At 40.5% G+C, this 15,975-nt stretch overlaps 1 protein-coding gene across 2 annotated transcripts in view; it reads left to right on the forward strand.

The window, feature by feature from the left end:
- itga10 (integrin, alpha 10) overlaps window positions 1-15,891 on the forward strand; it is a 33,956-nt gene extending 18,065 nt beyond the window's left edge. For both annotated transcript variants that reach the window (XM_007556056.2, XM_007556057.2), the window contains 23 exons: window positions 1,862-2,012; window positions 5,143-5,308; window positions 6,515-6,588; window positions 6,675-6,819; window positions 8,795-8,943; window positions 9,051-9,194; window positions 9,271-9,477; window positions 10,061-10,191; window positions 10,322-10,488; window positions 10,909-11,051; window positions 11,847-11,957; window positions 12,028-12,113; window positions 12,208-12,349; window positions 12,437-12,529; window positions 12,626-12,702; window positions 12,792-12,881; window positions 12,981-13,065; window positions 13,719-13,832; window positions 13,907-14,014; window positions 14,091-14,198; window positions 14,283-14,378; window positions 15,436-15,549; window positions 15,640-15,891. In XM_007556056.2, coding sequence (XP_007556118.1) covers window positions 1,862-2,012; window positions 5,143-5,308; window positions 6,515-6,588; window positions 6,675-6,819; window positions 8,795-8,943; window positions 9,051-9,194; window positions 9,271-9,477; window positions 10,061-10,191; window positions 10,322-10,488; window positions 10,909-11,051; window positions 11,847-11,957; window positions 12,028-12,113; window positions 12,208-12,349; window positions 12,437-12,529; window positions 12,626-12,702; window positions 12,792-12,881; window positions 12,981-13,065; window positions 13,719-13,832; window positions 13,907-14,014; window positions 14,091-14,198; window positions 14,283-14,378; window positions 15,436-15,549; window positions 15,640-15,690 — 2,752 coding nt within the window. In that variant the 3' untranslated portion in view covers window positions 15,691-15,891. The remainder of the gene's footprint in view (window positions 1-1,861; window positions 2,013-5,142; window positions 5,309-6,514; window positions 6,589-6,674; window positions 6,820-8,794; window positions 8,944-9,050; window positions 9,195-9,270; window positions 9,478-10,060; window positions 10,192-10,321; window positions 10,489-10,908; window positions 11,052-11,846; window positions 11,958-12,027; window positions 12,114-12,207; window positions 12,350-12,436; window positions 12,530-12,625; window positions 12,703-12,791; window positions 12,882-12,980; window positions 13,066-13,718; window positions 13,833-13,906; window positions 14,015-14,090; window positions 14,199-14,282; window positions 14,379-15,435; window positions 15,550-15,639) is intronic.
- The last annotated feature ends 84 nt before the right edge of the window (window positions 15,892-15,975 follow it).

The following is a 15,975-nucleotide window of genomic DNA, read 5'->3' on the forward strand; positions in this document are numbered from 1 at the left end:
GTGCGTGCGTGCGTGCGTGCGTGTGTCCGGAGGGAATGTTACTTCAGACAAATGCAGCATGAAATCAAAGTAAATTATTGAACTTTAACCTTATTTTGACCACTATTGTTACTAGTGGTAGAAAACTTTAACAGAGCCAACATTTTGACTTCTGACAGACTTTTAGAGAGGCAACACTATACACTGTCAAACATGTAATTTTTAATTTGATTGTCTGCCATATTTCCTGTCAGAATTTAACCTGCATGGTTGGCTGAAAAGAAGCCGAGAAAGATTTAAAAAATTAAAGCAAATAAATGCTTTAATTGCTTTCTTGTCTGTTGTCTCTTCTGAAATCTCCTGATTATGATTAATAGCTCTATATGGGAGATTTTATTTAGATAAAGTAATAATTTCTTTGTTCTTTAATTTGTTAAACATGTGCCGCTTCCAAATGAAGCTGTTGTGTGTAACACCAACATCCCTTCATTTCTGGGTTGCTATAAATGCCGTTTCTTTAAATCCCAACACTGAAATATTTTTAAAAAATAACAGAGCAAAGTACGTGTTGATAACAGCAAAAAATATTTCCAAATCTCTAATAGCCGCATCCAGATTCTGCTTCACTCATTGCTGAGCTTGTTTTTTTCTCTTTTACATGTTTATTACGCATATTCTGTATAGTGCAGAGCATAAAATAAATGCTGATTGCTTCATGAAGAAGAAATAACATCTTACAAGTGGATAAACCGCTTGACGTCTCTGTTGCTCCACCCGTCTCTCAGTCACCCACAAACAAAAGCCTGCCGCTCTGCTGTGTCATTACCACTCTGCTGAGACTCAATAAACTGACTTGTAAATGCAGCCAGGGCTCCCAATTAGCTCTACTTACTTTCTCCACTCTTTCATCTGCTTTTTTTTATTCCTTTCTTTTATTTCCACTCACATTAAGTTACGTCTTTATACTCCGACTTATTTGCTTAGTAAGCATGTTTAATATGTGATTTTTTATTTAATTTTTTTTGTACTCTTAGAGTTTTTCTTCTCATAAATCAGGTTGCTTTCCGGTCACTTTGTGCACCTTTAACGTAGGTATTTGCTTCTCTTCTCTTTTCTGTTTTTCCTCTCTTTCTTTTCATCCTCTGTTATTTTCAGGCTGCTGAGGGGAAATGGTTGTTTTTTAACTCCAAGTTTCTTGTGGCTGACCACAACGTTATATTTAGGCGAGGGCCACAGTCAGACTTGGAAATGACGGAGATCACCAGGGGTGACTAGGCACTGTGTGTGCATATGTTTGTGTGTGCTGGTCTGAGGCTTACCAACCCTATTGAACCATTGAACCGGGTCCCAGAGAGAACAGGTTTCCTGCAGACAAACAGGGTGCGGCATGAGACCATCGGTGCATTTGTCATTTGGGTTTCTCCTTCTGGCTTACGGCTAAGCTACAAGGGAATTCACAAACGCGGTCGCTGTGTGTAGTGACACATGCGAGCTGCACGCAGTGATCGACGTGTGTTAACTGGCAGCTGGGGTATGTGTGTCAAGTGTTGTTAATAAACAATAAAAAGGCTCCAGATGAATCCTGTGCCGTTTAATTCAGGGAGGGAACTCAGACCCAGAGTTTCAGTGTTTTATTAGCTGGATATTCTCCTCAGAGAAACGCTTGATACTGTATATTATCACACAGAGGAAGTTTATTTTGACGTTGCAAGAACCCAAGTGACTGGATACCTTTTGGGTTTCCTCCCTTTCACACGTTTCACAGCCGCATTTTTTTCCTCTCTCCCTCCTTGAGTCTGTTTCAAATTCAGCTCAGTTTGGCATGATCAGCAGCTTTACCAGCGCTGTTTTCTAACTTTTTATAAAAATTTTTTATTTTTAGCACAGAGGCATTCAGCGCTGAGCGCGGAGCCAGGGAGGGCGCCACCAAGGTGATGATTGTGGTCACAGACGGGGAGTCGCACGACGGGGACGAGCTGCCAGACGCTCTGGAGGAATGCGAAAGCAGAAACATCACCAGATACGCCATCGCTGTGAGTGCCATCTGGCGCTCAGTGGTGCAGTGCATTAATTATTACACTGGTTTCAGATATCTTTTTTTAATTTTTTTTTACCTTTTATAGCACTGTAATTGTGAAAAGCACAGCAAACAACTAGTCTCCTTCGGAGGGTGCAGAGCTACTCTGACATTCCTCCCATATTGTGCAAATGTGGCACAGCCTCTGTAAACACCCAGAAGCAACCGCACAACATCACCACAACTCTCCCAAAATAACTGCCTAATTGCCAAATGAACCCTTTGGGCCCACTGAAATATCCAGCTGGGAACAAAAACACTCTTCCTTGTCTGGCTCTACCCGACCCCTCCATTCTACACACAAAGGTCCGACGAAAGTGTCCGCAGGTCGGGCAGGGACCAGTGGCTGAACCTGTCCTCATCAAGCACGAGAACAAATGAGCTCGCATGTCAAGGAAAAGCAAATTAAACAAATAATTTTGGGTGAAAGAGCTTATTTATAGCACAGCCAGTTCAATGTTTTGCCATTTCCACAGATTTTTTCCCCAAAATCCCGGAAAGAATCTGGATCATCATAAAGAGTCGAGTAGGGATTTGAGTCGGTACCGTTTCGTGTTCATCAGTCTGCCAGACCGACATGTGTACTGGCTGGAAGACAAAGAAGAAAACTGAGTCAACCAGGAGAGAATTAGGCCTGGTTCACGGCTGATGAGGATCCGGTACACCTGGTACCCTCCCAGACATCCAGGAGCTGCTCAGCAGGCGATGGGGAGCAGAGGAGATTAAAACAAAAGTAAACACTGCATTCAAAATGCAACAATGAGAATAGAAGTACATTTTTTTTAGTAAATTGTCCAATTTACTGCAAAAGGGTAACCTGCACAGTGTGTTGGGTGACCTCATGTCTTCTGTTGAGCACTTGAAAAAGTTGCTCAGACACGCATGACATGAGTGTGTGTGAAATCTGCTTCACAAAAACGTAGAGGTGGCTTTACGAAGGGCATCGTCTGCAACTGGATCACAAAACAAGGAGCAGTTTCTGTAGAACCTGAAGTTTCATTATTTGACTGAAGGAAAAAGCTCAACAGTCTTGCTACATTCAAAGACAGTAAGACTGTTGTCATCAAGGCTGAATGGAAAGCTATCAGAAAATCACATGAAAGCCAGTTAAGGGTAATAGTTTATTGATACTTTTGATCAGTTATTAAAAGGTTTGTTTGTATTTGACTATAGGCTTAATAATTTGCCTAATTCATTTTCTGTCTCTTGCCTCAGTTTTTTTTTTTTTTCTTTTTGCAGGAAAGGTTCCAACAAAATATGCTTACCATCAAAAGCACAAAATGCAAATTCTTCCACAGGCTTAAGATTTTATTTAAGATTTTACCACATTATTCAGAGTTTGGGCATACCTCCAAACTCTGAATAGGCTGTTTGACGAAAGTTTTTAATTTTTCAGGTTTCAGTTAAGGGGAGAAATGTAACTGCTTCACAGTCTACTCCCCACTGGATCTGCCAAGTCTACTTGGTCCTTTTCAAAATGGATTTCTGTTTAACTCTTATGGAGTAATTTCATCAAGAGTTTGAGTAGCTAGAACTATTTCAAATGTTAAAATGACTCAATCTCATGTTGAAATAACTCTGAAAGAGTCAAATTCTGATAAGGACCAAAAGCACTCAGCACAGTGTTGATTTAACTCTGTAGTATCTGGTGGCAATGAGGTCAAGGAGGAAATTGAGCAAGTAGTTTTTAGAATAAAGTATTGCAATCACTACAAAACATTTGATGCAACTTCAGGATTTAGAGTCTTGCTGTTGTTTTCTCACGGTCATCAATAATAAAATAGATTTTGTATTTTGTGTGACTAATTCCCTCTTCATGTATTTGCACAGAGTACAGCTTAGTAATGAGGAATACTCTGTCTGGAGTTAGCTGTTAGCTGCTTCGTAATAAGAAAACCCTTCACTTTTGTCCTGACTAAAATACTACTGGTGCTTGCCTCTCCACAGCAAGGTCAAAACTGGTGTTGGACATGCAGAAACTTTCTGTATGTAGTGAAATTCCACAAAATATAATTAAGTATCTTAGCCCATACGGTTCGGTGCTGGAAAACCAATGAAAACCTAGTTGGGGAGCAGGACCAGGCTGCAGGATCAGGCTTGCCTCTATGTAGAGTTTCAGTTTCCACATTTGTTGCTCCTTAGCCACATTCAGATGGTCAGGGAGGTCGTGCAGATTGGTGGTCTCGGTGCTAAAGCATCAAAAAATAAACACCAAGCATAGTGTGTCCATCTTATGCAGATGTAAAAGGGGGCTTTGGACTCAGATGGTAAAATGTCAAGCGATGACAGTTAACTGTTTCCTATAACAGCAGGTATGTTATGATTTAGTATTTTCTGCACTGCATGCACATTTTGACAGCGCACAGGAAAGTGTCTCGTGGTAGAGGTCAGACCTCTTCAAAGTACAACGCAGGAGCAGCAGATTGTTTTCTACATCAGTGTCATGCAGATATTACAAAGACATCTGTTGCTTGAGCAGTTTATGGAGCGCATTGCATGGATGCTTTTCTATTTTAATACTTGCCAAATGATACATATTTGGGAAATACTGCTCCCTCTTTTCTATTTTTCTCTTTAATATCACTTATAAACTTTCAAAATCCACCCTGACATGAAAGCTTGAGGATATTTTCTTTCTTTCTTCTATAGGATCTTAATGTACATATTTATTAGTATTATATGACACAGTATACTCTACTATGGCCTCCTCCTACCCTTTAAAAACAGAGGATTTCCTTTGCTTGGCAGCCAGGTTTCAGGGAAATATTCATGAATTGGTTTCTGTTATGGATTTTTTTATATGTTTTTGAAATGGATTTTATTTTCAGTTTCCTCCAGCTTTGAGTTTGACAGCTAATGTGTTTCCATGAGACAAAACTTGAGGATTGATGAAACTCCTAATTACATCCACAAATTGTGTTTTTTTGTTTTACTTCAACATGGAGAATCGTTGAAATGCAAGGAACGATTTGCCTTGAGACGTCAGTTTCGTCTGTTTTTTAAGATCCCGTTGTTGGTTTTGTGTTATTTACCATTTTGTTTGTCATAGATTCTCATCTTTATGTCTCTTCTTTACTGCCATTCAGGTTCTGGGGTACTACATCCGCAAACAGCAGGATCCAGAGACCTTCATTAATGAGATCAAATACATCGCCAGCGACCCGGACGACAAGTACTTTTTCAACGTGACCGATGAAGCTGCACTGAATGACATTGTGGACGCTCTCGGAGATCGGATTTTCACTCTTGAAGGTGAGGGCGTTACCAATCAAGAGTTAGTGTAGTTCATATGATCCCTTGGGTGAGATGCAGGAAATCATCTGATATGTAGCCCAGTCTTCTTATTCTACGAGCACAACTGACAAAACTGAGAGATAAGTAAAAAATAAAATAAAATATGCATCCTGTGCTTGTGCCCCGCCTTTCTAATACCACCCTGGGCAACTGCCTGTCACCTGTATCACCGGAGACACGCTGGATAGAAGGGGCCGTGACAGGATTTTGTAATGATTAAGTCAGGAAATAATGCTAAGCAATTTGTTTTACGCTCATCATCAGAAAATAAACATGGCTTTAATTTCCATACTCCAGCACATTGTAACACTAGCAACACCTCCTTAATTGCCAGAGGGATTTTTTTATCCTGGTTGACAGCAGATGTCCAAAGCCAGTTTTCATGGGCCAGTTTCCTGCATGTTTCCCTGAATCATATTTATTGAATTCAATTCAGGTGAGTTACTCATTAGTTGGCTCCTCCAGAACTGGACTTAATTGTTTCAGTCATGCTCTGCTGGAGAAGGGAAACATCTAAAACATGGAGGACAATGGCCTCTGGACACTCCTGGTTAATTGAAAGCAACGTCAAACTGATTATAAAGTAGTGCTTAAAATCTCAACACAGTAATTGTCCAGTAACAGTTATTGTGTTATTGGACACAATGAAATGGTAATATTGTTTTGTTGTAACCTTTGAAAATACAACTTTTCTAACTCCCTGCAGCTAGCTGCTATATAGAGAGAAACAGTGGCTCTAAAAAAAAAAAAAAGACAAAAATAACTCCAGATTCAGCTTCAGCTGTCTTAGTTTTATTTTATAGATAACAACATATGACAAGTTTTTACCATGGGAATTTATCCACTGGTTTATATGTATAAGTCATAATATTTGCCAAGTGACTGAGAAATAAAAAAACTAGAAACAGAAAAAGATACAGCTGGTGCCAGATATCACAGTAGTTGCAGAAACGTGATAGGAAAGCTTTTGAAACTGATGCCACCTTTAAATGTTCAGGGAAATCAAAGAGGAAGGGACAGGAGGAAAGGAAATGTCTGTCACCGTCGGCGTTTGCGGGCGTTAAAGATCAGATCCTATGAGACATAACGAGGAAAGGGAAGGGAGGAGAATACGAACAAAGAAAGGAGAAAAACAAGAGATGCTGACATGCTGTCCTCCTTTAGGTGCCCTGGGCTACAACCAAAGCACGTTCCACATGGAGATGTCTCAGATCGGTTTCTCAACGCACACACTGGATGTGAGTCCTACTTGTTTTTTCACTTCTAACCATGTGGTAAATACGAGCTGACTTGTCCGTTATTTAATCCAAACTACTTTCTCCAGGATGGCATTCTGTTTGGGATTGTGGGCGCCTACGACTGGGACGGAGGGGTGCTGAAGGAAGGGACCAATGGAGTAATTATCCCCCCCAGAGAAGCCTTCGAAAGTGAATTTCCTTTGGAGCTCAAAAATCACGCTGCTTATTTAGGTACAAAGATTTCACAAGAAGGAATTGTTTAACCTTTTTGGGTTTATTAGCTTCCATATGAAAGGCGATTAAAATGTTTTGGAGTGTAGCATTGCTCTTCATCGTGTGAAAAAAATCTCAATTTTTTTTTAAATAATCAGATCTTTGCTTTTGGGTCTTCTCTCTCTGTATAAATGGATCTGATCCTGCTGAACGCTTTAAATGCCCTGTGACTGTTGCGCAATCTGAGATAGCAGCTCTTTCCTCCATAACAAACATTATAAAGCAATCACAGCCCCATGACTGTCACCTGGACAACAAAGAAGCAAACATTCCTGGTTGTGGTGTACCTCAGGATTTCATTTTAGGCCCCATCGTTTTCATTTTGTTCTCTTCCGCTTGAATCACTGTTCAGAAAATACAGCATCTCCTTCCTCTGCTTTCCTAATGAAATACACATTTTCTGGATTTAAGCCGATAATTCGACTTCACTTCACTACAGAAATGTTTTAAAAACATACAATCTTGAATGGAAGTAATTCTTTTTTTCAGGTTAAACAAAAATATATATAAAAAAGAAGTTGTTGCAATCTCAGCCCCACTCTGGGATGACTTTGACAGTATAGTTAGTTCTAAATTTTTTTGTTCTTTTTTTGCCAGAAACTTGAGTTTTATTTTTAATAATCACTTTAAAATTCAGATTTGCTGCTGTTTGGACTGGTTTATTTCGGCAAGGGTCGTTAAAAGAATCAACAGTCCGAAAGTATTTCACTACTTTATAAATGGCATGCTCGGGTTATTGTACGTTTTTGTACAGTAATCTTCTTTGCATGCAGATCTCCTTATTGGAGCGAAATGGTACGACCAGGTTTAGCTTCCTAGTACTAATTTCCATTTTTTTATAAAATTACTTTTATAATTCTGTATTGATTTTTGGGCTACAATAGTTTCCTCTATCTCTCAGAGATATTTTGAGCATTTGTACATTTTCCCAGAGTTTTAAGATAGTCAAAACCAAATCCTTCAGCGAGATCAAATGCTGATCTCGCTGATCAGCATTTGATCACTGACTTTTCAGTCAGTGGTTGTGACTGAAAAGGTTGTGACCCTTTTCAGTCACAACCACATCGCTCTGGAGCCGTCTCTTATTTCAAGTTTGATCTTTCCAGGGCTATTAACGCTTCTCAAACATTTGTCTTTTGACAAACTTTATTCTCTGGTTTATTAGAGATACTGGGTTGTTTTAGCTCTGGTTTATAAATTAATCACTTTTTTTTTATAAAAGGTCCTTCGTTCTAGACAGGAAACTTAGCTGAAAGCAGTGACATTAAGTGAAATGATGAAAGAGAACTTGACAACGAGATGCAGTGAGAATGAAAAGCATTTAATCCACCACTAACTTTTTATGAATCAGCAGCTGGTGTTTATATTAGGCTCTAAATTTGGCTCCTCGTAAACACAAAAATATCCCAACACTTCTAAGTGAATTATCTCATTTTTGCTCCTGTTTTAGAACTTGTTGGAGTATCGCCAATGCTGTCTTCACCCTGCCTTTAAATATCTGTGGTTGTGTCAACTTTGTTTATTTAGACAGCTATGTTTCACGAGAATCAGAATAAGGATGTCTGAGGTTTACTAAGAGGGGGGAATGTGAAGCTGAACATTTACTGAAAGCTTTTATCACACTTAAAGTGGCTAAAACCCTCCATACAAATGGTAGTAACGTACACTGGTTAAAGTACAGACGCAGAAGCACTTCACTTTACACTTACAGGATTTTTTGTGTGTGTGTGTGTGTGTGTGTGTGTAAAACCTCATTTTTTTTATTGCATCAAAACAAAGCAAAACTGAACCGGAGCACAAAATTAGCACACATTTGGTTTAAATCAACACTTTTGTTGGTGTTAAGTCAAAAACATTCAGTTTTATTTCCCCGCTGAAGGTCATTTGTAGGCAGCCGCTGCCCTGTCTGATTTGTATTTGTGTGTGTTTGCAGGATACACCGTGTCATCTGTGGTCATTGGCGACTGGAGGAGGCTGTACGTGGCTGGGGCTCCTCGATTTAAACACAAAGGCAAAGTCGTTTTGTTTGAACTCCATGAAAACGGCTATGTTGACATCGTGCAGGCTTTGAACGGAGAACAGGTGAACTTCTGCTGCCCAACGTTCCTCCGACATCAACAATTTACTGCAAACGACATGGCAAGGGCTCCACCTACTGGGATTAAGATGAATTTCTTGTGTGTGTTCAGATTGGATCTTACTACGGCAGCGAACTGTGCGGGCTGGATATCGACAAAGACGGCATCACTGACGTCCTTTTGGTCGCCGCTCCCATGTATCTCGGCTCAGGAAACAAGGAAGCCGGAAAAGTCTACATCTACACTCTCAACGGGGTAACAAAGCAGTGGCATCTTAAACATGCAATAACAGCTATTTTTTAACAACTTGGTGATCTCTTTGTTTTTACAGGAGGGAAAATTTATATCTAATGGGACTCTGAAATCAGACAACAAGTCTCAGGATGCCAGGTTTGGCTATTCACTGGCGGCTGCTCCAGATCTGAACCATGACGGCTTCACTGACGTGGTGGTTGGAGCTCCGCTGGAGGATGAGCACAGAGGGGCCATCTATGTCTACCACGGATACGATATTTACATCATTCACGACTGCAAACAGGTAGTTATGTTAGGCACACTGCAAAAGTAAACCACTTTTTAAAAATGCCGAATCGGATCAGCGGTTTCCCAGGATTTATAAAAGTCTTTAGCTGTAATTTCACTTCATGTTCAGTGCTTGCAGCTGGAAATATTGTATGAGTGGATGATTGAGGAAGAAATGTGTACATCTGCAGCTCGTATAAGCTGAATTGAGTTAATAGCTCTTTGGTAATTAACTTGCAGATACTAAGAAACTATTTTATGTGCTAAACCGTGTTATCGTTGGTATTTTTCATAGATTCCACCACAGATACAGGAACAAATAATATCCTTTTGATTACCTGCTAGTAATAAAATAAAACAGGATCTTTCCTTAGTTTTTGTGGCATTTCTAGACACAAAAATCACCTGAAATAAATCATGTTTTCTCATGCCTGAGTAACAGTACAGATTTAAGTTGCTGAACAACCATTAAAAAATATCTGTATAAAAAAAGGTCCGATTTTCAGTTTTATGAAAACATGCTTCTTTTTTTTTTTTTACAACTTTGCCAGTGGGTCTCAGAATTAAGTCACTAATATCTGCTTCTTTCCTCCTCCCAGCACATACTAGGGTCGTCCCTCTCCCCGTCTCTGCAGTATTTTGGCCGCAGTGTCAGTGCACGGTTGGACTTGGACGGTGATGAGCTGATAGATTTGGCAGTGGGAGCTCAGGGCAGAGCCGTGCTGCTCAGGTAAGCAGGCGTAATCGCAGCCACAGCAGATTTTATTGCATAGTGTGCCTGTAACGTGACACAGAAAGACACTTTACAAGCAGCTGGGGCCTTTTTATAAGATAATCGTTTCTCATTCCTGCTCTTATAGCTCCAGAAGCATCGTCCAGATCAATGTGAGTTTGTCCTTCCAGCCGCATTCCATTAACGTCATTCAGAAGACGTGTCAGAGGGGCGGCAGAGAGTCGGCGTGCCTCAACGCCACAGCCTGCTTCACGGCCGTTTCACGCTCACCTGGACCACACAGCAATGCTTTTGGTATTTTTTTTTTAATTCATTAATTTATTTGTTTATTTTACTTAGAGACCTTAAAAAATATGTTGAACAAATCTGTTTTTTTAGTCAGATGAATGAACATGAAATGATGATAAAATTGTTCATTTGCTCACATGTATGGAGAAAATGAGATTGTAGTGTAAAGAGCTAAAGAACCAGTTCCTGAAAGTGAAATCGCTCTGTTAGGGAAAATGTGACTCATGTGAAAAAGGTTTTTAAAAAGTAATTAAAGTTTGAATATAAAAACAATCATTTCAAAGCTGAACATTTTTTCTGCTGTCGGCATGCTTTCTGGGAATAATTTTGTCCATAAACAAACCAAATGTGTTCAAACCAGATTAATAAAAAAAAAAGAAGTTTATTTTCCAGCTCACATCTTTTTGATTCATGCTTCTTCCTTAGATCTTTGGGTGTCAGCCACGTTGGATGACAGGAAGTTTTCAGCGCGAGCTCTGTTCGATGACAGCTCCCACAGGCAGATGCAGCTTCCAGTGCGAGCGCAAACAAGAAAAACTCTCTGCTACAAGCTGCCTTTCCATGTATATGTGAGTATCTGTGCAACCACGTAGTCCACACCAGTGATGGAAAAAAATCTAGCCTGGACCACAAAGTGGTCTCCGACGTTTTGCATTGTTCCCAATGTTTCCTTTCTGCTTAGGGCCAAATTGAATTTTTTCCCGATGAAATAGTGTTCTTAAAACTGATGTGTCTGGTTTGAGGTCTGAATATTACAGGATTTGTGGTGTTGGGGTTCAGCATTGTCCTGGCTACACATTCATGGGATCATGCAATCCTTGTTCTCTCAGATTCAACAGCTCTCTTAAGCACGGTTGATCATAAATTTTCATCTGCAGCATCGTGGAGACATGTGTGGCACAGATAAGCCATGGCTGGTCGAAGTTTGCACTGGTCTAAATAATTCCTGGTTTTTAATGTACTTCATTTATAAATGGCGTCCCACAGGGTGTGCTGCTTGAGTTTCTGGTATTTTCTGTTCCTCAGCTTTCTTCTTAGATACCAGACAATTGCTTTTCTCTCAAACAGAAAGCCGACAGTCAAACTTTTTTCTTTTTAAGATGAGCTTGTTAGACAAATTTGTCACTACACCACTTAGAAACAGAAATTCATTCCTTCATTACAACTGGTATCTTGGTTGGATGTTGGTGTTGACCAGCTGTGGTTTTCAGCTTGTGCAAAATGCTGCATATGACTCTCTTTTTATCCTCACTGCACTTAATTTTAGACATATTCCTTTGTATATTCGTGTTAATTGGCTAATTGGCTGTTTTTAAAGTACTTGGTAAACAAATGTGGCTGAAGCCTCTCTATCTGCTCCACAGGATACAGCAGATTATATTCGCCCCATCAGCTTCTCACTGCGGTTTAAGATCAACGACACGGAGACAGGTCCCGTGTTGGATGAAGGCTGGCCAACAAGCGTCAAGAAATCTGTAAGCAGCACAAAGCTAACTCCGCTCCATTTTTATTTTCACAAATAACCTTTCTCGCCCTTCTGTCCAGATACCATTTTTCAAAGACTGCGGCGAAGACGACGTTTGCACAACAGATCTGGTCTTGCAGGCACACCTGGACATCTCTGGCACAAGGTACAGATCTGCTCTAGCTTCCTCTCCTGAAGCCAGTCAAAGAAAAACCGTCTTCTGGCTGCTAGATCTGAGTGAGTCATGTTTTCTCACGCAGGCAGAAACCTTATGTGATTCGCAGCCCTCGTAGGCGTCTGGCGGTGGAGGTGCAGCTCGAGAACAGGCTGGAAAATGCCTACAACACTAGCCTGAAGCTGCACTACTCGCGCAACCTCCACTTCTCCAGCATCAGCATCAAAGTAAACTCTGCCTCAATGCTCCACGCTCAAAGCGTGGTCTGAGCGCGATATTTAATTGCTGTTGTTTTCCCTTTAATTTTGACAAAGGAGAATGCCAACTTCAAGATCGAGTGTACCGCTCTTGGCTCAAACAGCCACTCGTGTAACGTCAGCTACCCAGTGTTTCGCTCTCATTCGAAGGTAACCTCCTGCTGAGGAAGCTGATCCCTTCACGCCTCTCTGCCCTTCAAGTGGGATGCGTCACTCCAGCAGTCTCTGTTTGCTCTTTGTTTCCAGGTGAATTTTATGTTGGAGTTTGAATTCAGCTGCACCTCTTTGCACAATCGGGTACAAATGAAGCTCAGTGCTACCAGGTAAGCTTGTGCAAACGTTTCAAATCCCAAAGAACAAACGGAAAAGGACGACATTTTTTGTGTGACCCCCATCTTTTTCTGTCTTGCAGTGACAGCAGTGAGAGAGAGGAAACTCTGGAGGACAACAGCGTTCAGCTGCAGACTTTCGTACAATATGAGCCAGATCTGTTTGTTAGCAGGTTTGAGCACAGAATGAACTTAATTTCCAAGCTTTATTTACTTTTTTTTGGTCGTCATTATTGATGTGGAGCACTTTTGTTTGGCTGTTTTTTGTTTAGTGAGTCTAACCTGAACCGCTACGAGGTCCATCCCACACGGACAGCATCAGAAGCCATGGGTCCAGAGTTCTACACGTACATCAGGGTAAGTTTCTCCTTTTTATTTTCTCCTTCAACCATCTGTCTGAAAGGTTAGTAAAGAAACTGTCACGTTCAGCAGAGGAACTGAAAGTGACAAAGCTTCAGTGTTAAAGCCAGCTGTAGCAACATTTGTAACCTCATTTAATAATAGGAAGCTTAAGAACATTGCTTTCACCTGCAGAGGTGAAAAGCACACTTTTTTTTATTTTTATTTTTTTAGATTTCTGCAAAAGGATTTTTGAAAACCAAGTATAATTCTTCTTCCATTTTGTAATTATCCACAGTTTTGTGTTGGTCTGTCACATAAATCCTGATAACATACATCAAATGTTTTGGCTGTAAGGTGACAAAAAGTGGAAAACACTGGGGGCTTGAATACTTTTCCAAGAGCGACGCAGACCAATCCTTTCGAACAACACCACCGAAAACAAAATAATTCTGAACCTTTGTGACTTCAGTGCTCAGAATAGCAGATTTGACTAATTAAAGAGACATTTCTTTCAAAATGATCAGGTACTGAAATGGAAATTAACTAAAATTCACCCTTAAAAAGACTGGAGACCCATTGATCTTAACTACAGGCATTTAGGGTGAATTTGCACCATGCTATTTAGTTGAAGTTAAATGTGTGTCTTTCTTTTTTGCCTGTTTTTGTAGCTGCTGAACGTCGGCTGTTACTCTGTGAGTAACCTGGAGCTGCGTGTGCTTTTGCCCTCCGTGGCAGCAGAAGACGCGGCCTTCATGACTGTGACAGATGTCTTCACGCACAACGTGAGCGGGCCTTCGCGGTTTGTTGTTACGTGCGTTAATTTGAACGACGTGACAATTTTTAAGCTTCCCCTCAGGCCACAGGAATAAAGTGCGGAGTGCTGAGTGACGTAACCCAGTTGAAGCCCAGACAGAAAGACGTTCGTCCCCTTCATCCCGAGAACATGATGCATGATGAAATACTGGTGAGGCTTTTTGATTCGGGAATAAACACCAGGAAGTCATTTCACAGGCTGTAACGTGGCATCTTTTTATGTCCAGAACTGCAGCCGGTCGTGGTGCACGGAGGTCGTCTGTGAGGTGCAGCAGCTCGGTCAGCAGGCGGTGATACGAATCAGCCGCAGAGTTCATGACGACTTTTTCAGAAAAGTGAGTTAACAGAGCGTCACGTGGAAGGCTGGAGTCTTTCCAAATGATGTAAAGATTGCTCATCCTTTGCGTGCGTCTTTGCAGGTCAAATATAAGTCAGTGAGGATAATTAGCGCCTACAGTCTCTCGGCTCAGGAGACTAACCTCATCACTCTGGGAGCAGGAACAGTCCAGGGGGAGGTAAGACTGCAGAATGCTTCCACCCAGCAAAGGGAGGAGATATTTGAGTGTTTTTAAAAAGTATTCAGACTATTTGAAGCTTTCAGCGTTTCACTGTGCTCCAGCTGCAAAACTCACAGTATTTTACTGTATTTTTTACGGGATAGAACAGCACAAAGTAGTGGGTAACTGCGACGTAGAGAGGAAATTATACAATTTTTAAGAATCACTCTTTGCCATAGTTACAGCTGCAGGTCTTTTGTGGAATGTTCCTACCAGCTTTGTGCACCCGGAGACTGTTGGTCTTTGCAAAAAAAAAAAAAAAAGCTCAATCTCAGTTATTTTTAGGCATTTAAATAGACAACCGGTTATCTTTAATTCAGAGTTTTCACTTGTTCATTCTTGCATGAACATGCTTTCATCCAAACTGTTCCATTATTAGTCAGGTTGTATCTTTAAATTCATTGTCCTTCAGGAAGGTGAAGCTTTTTATTCTGGTCTTAAGTCTTTTGTCGGCTTTAACAGGTTTTCTTTCAAACTGCCTAGGTAAAGTCTGAAATTACATTTGTGAGACGTGATAACATTAAAACAAGCCATTTATGCTTGAAAACCTTGCAAAAAAAAGTCGGTCAGAAACTCTCAAATGTTTGCCAACGGCTGCAAAAACAAGCTGTACAAACTTTTTTGGATTTATTCACGTTATCTTAGAAATGAAAGGTTGTTTGATGATATGAAATATAAAAATGGGTCAAAAACTAAAATTTATTTAGGAGTACCATGGTAAAGGGGAATGAACTCATATCATTACCTTCCTAAAATAACCGCCTATGGCATTTTTTCCCAAAGTGATTTTGGTCAAAAAAACAAAAAAGACCTAGGTCAACATTTTAGGAAGGTGATGATATACAAACCACATTTTTCTGATTTTATTGGAAAAATAAAATGTGACAATAATGTACCATTTCCTGTTTGTGTGTAGAACAAAACACTAATGAGGCTTGCAGTTGTAAGAAGAGAAAAGCTGGCTGTGAACACTTCTGCAAAACACTGTGATTTCCTGACCGTTTTCTCTTTCCAGACTGTCCTGGAGGTGCTGAAGGGCCGAGCTATTCCCATCTCGCTCTGGATTTTGATCGGCAGCATCATAGGCGGCTTGCTGCTACTAGCGCTCATTATATTCATACTGTGGAAGGTAACCGAATGAATCTCTTGCTGGAAGTTCAGAAAACGTACGTTTGCTGCTGACCAGACATTAATCTCAGCTGTCCTGTTGCCCTCAAAGCTTGGATTCTTCACGCGGAAACACAGAGAGGATGAAAACCAGGAGGACTGAGACAGTTTACAAAGACGACGACCAGATGAGCAGAATCTGCCTTCGAACGGGCAACGTGATGAACTTCAACTTGAAGAGTTCGACGTGAATCTCCAGGACCAAAGTCAGCGTCACCAGGGTCCGACAGAAATGCACTGCCCAAGATTTTCAGGGTCAGTAGGGGCAAATATGTAAATTATCTTTTTTTTTTTTTAAGCAAAATGTATCAAACTACAGTTATTTTATTTAACTTGCAGACTTTTTCCACAATTTCATATTTTATACGGTCAGAACAGGTTTTTTTTT

This window comes from Poecilia formosa, unplaced genomic scaffold, assembly GCF_000485575.1.
Source record: "Poecilia formosa unplaced genomic scaffold, Poecilia_formosa-5.1.2 Scaffold77, whole genome shotgun sequence".
Taxonomy (NCBI): Eukaryota; Metazoa; Chordata; class Actinopteri; order Cyprinodontiformes; family Poeciliidae; genus Poecilia; species Poecilia formosa.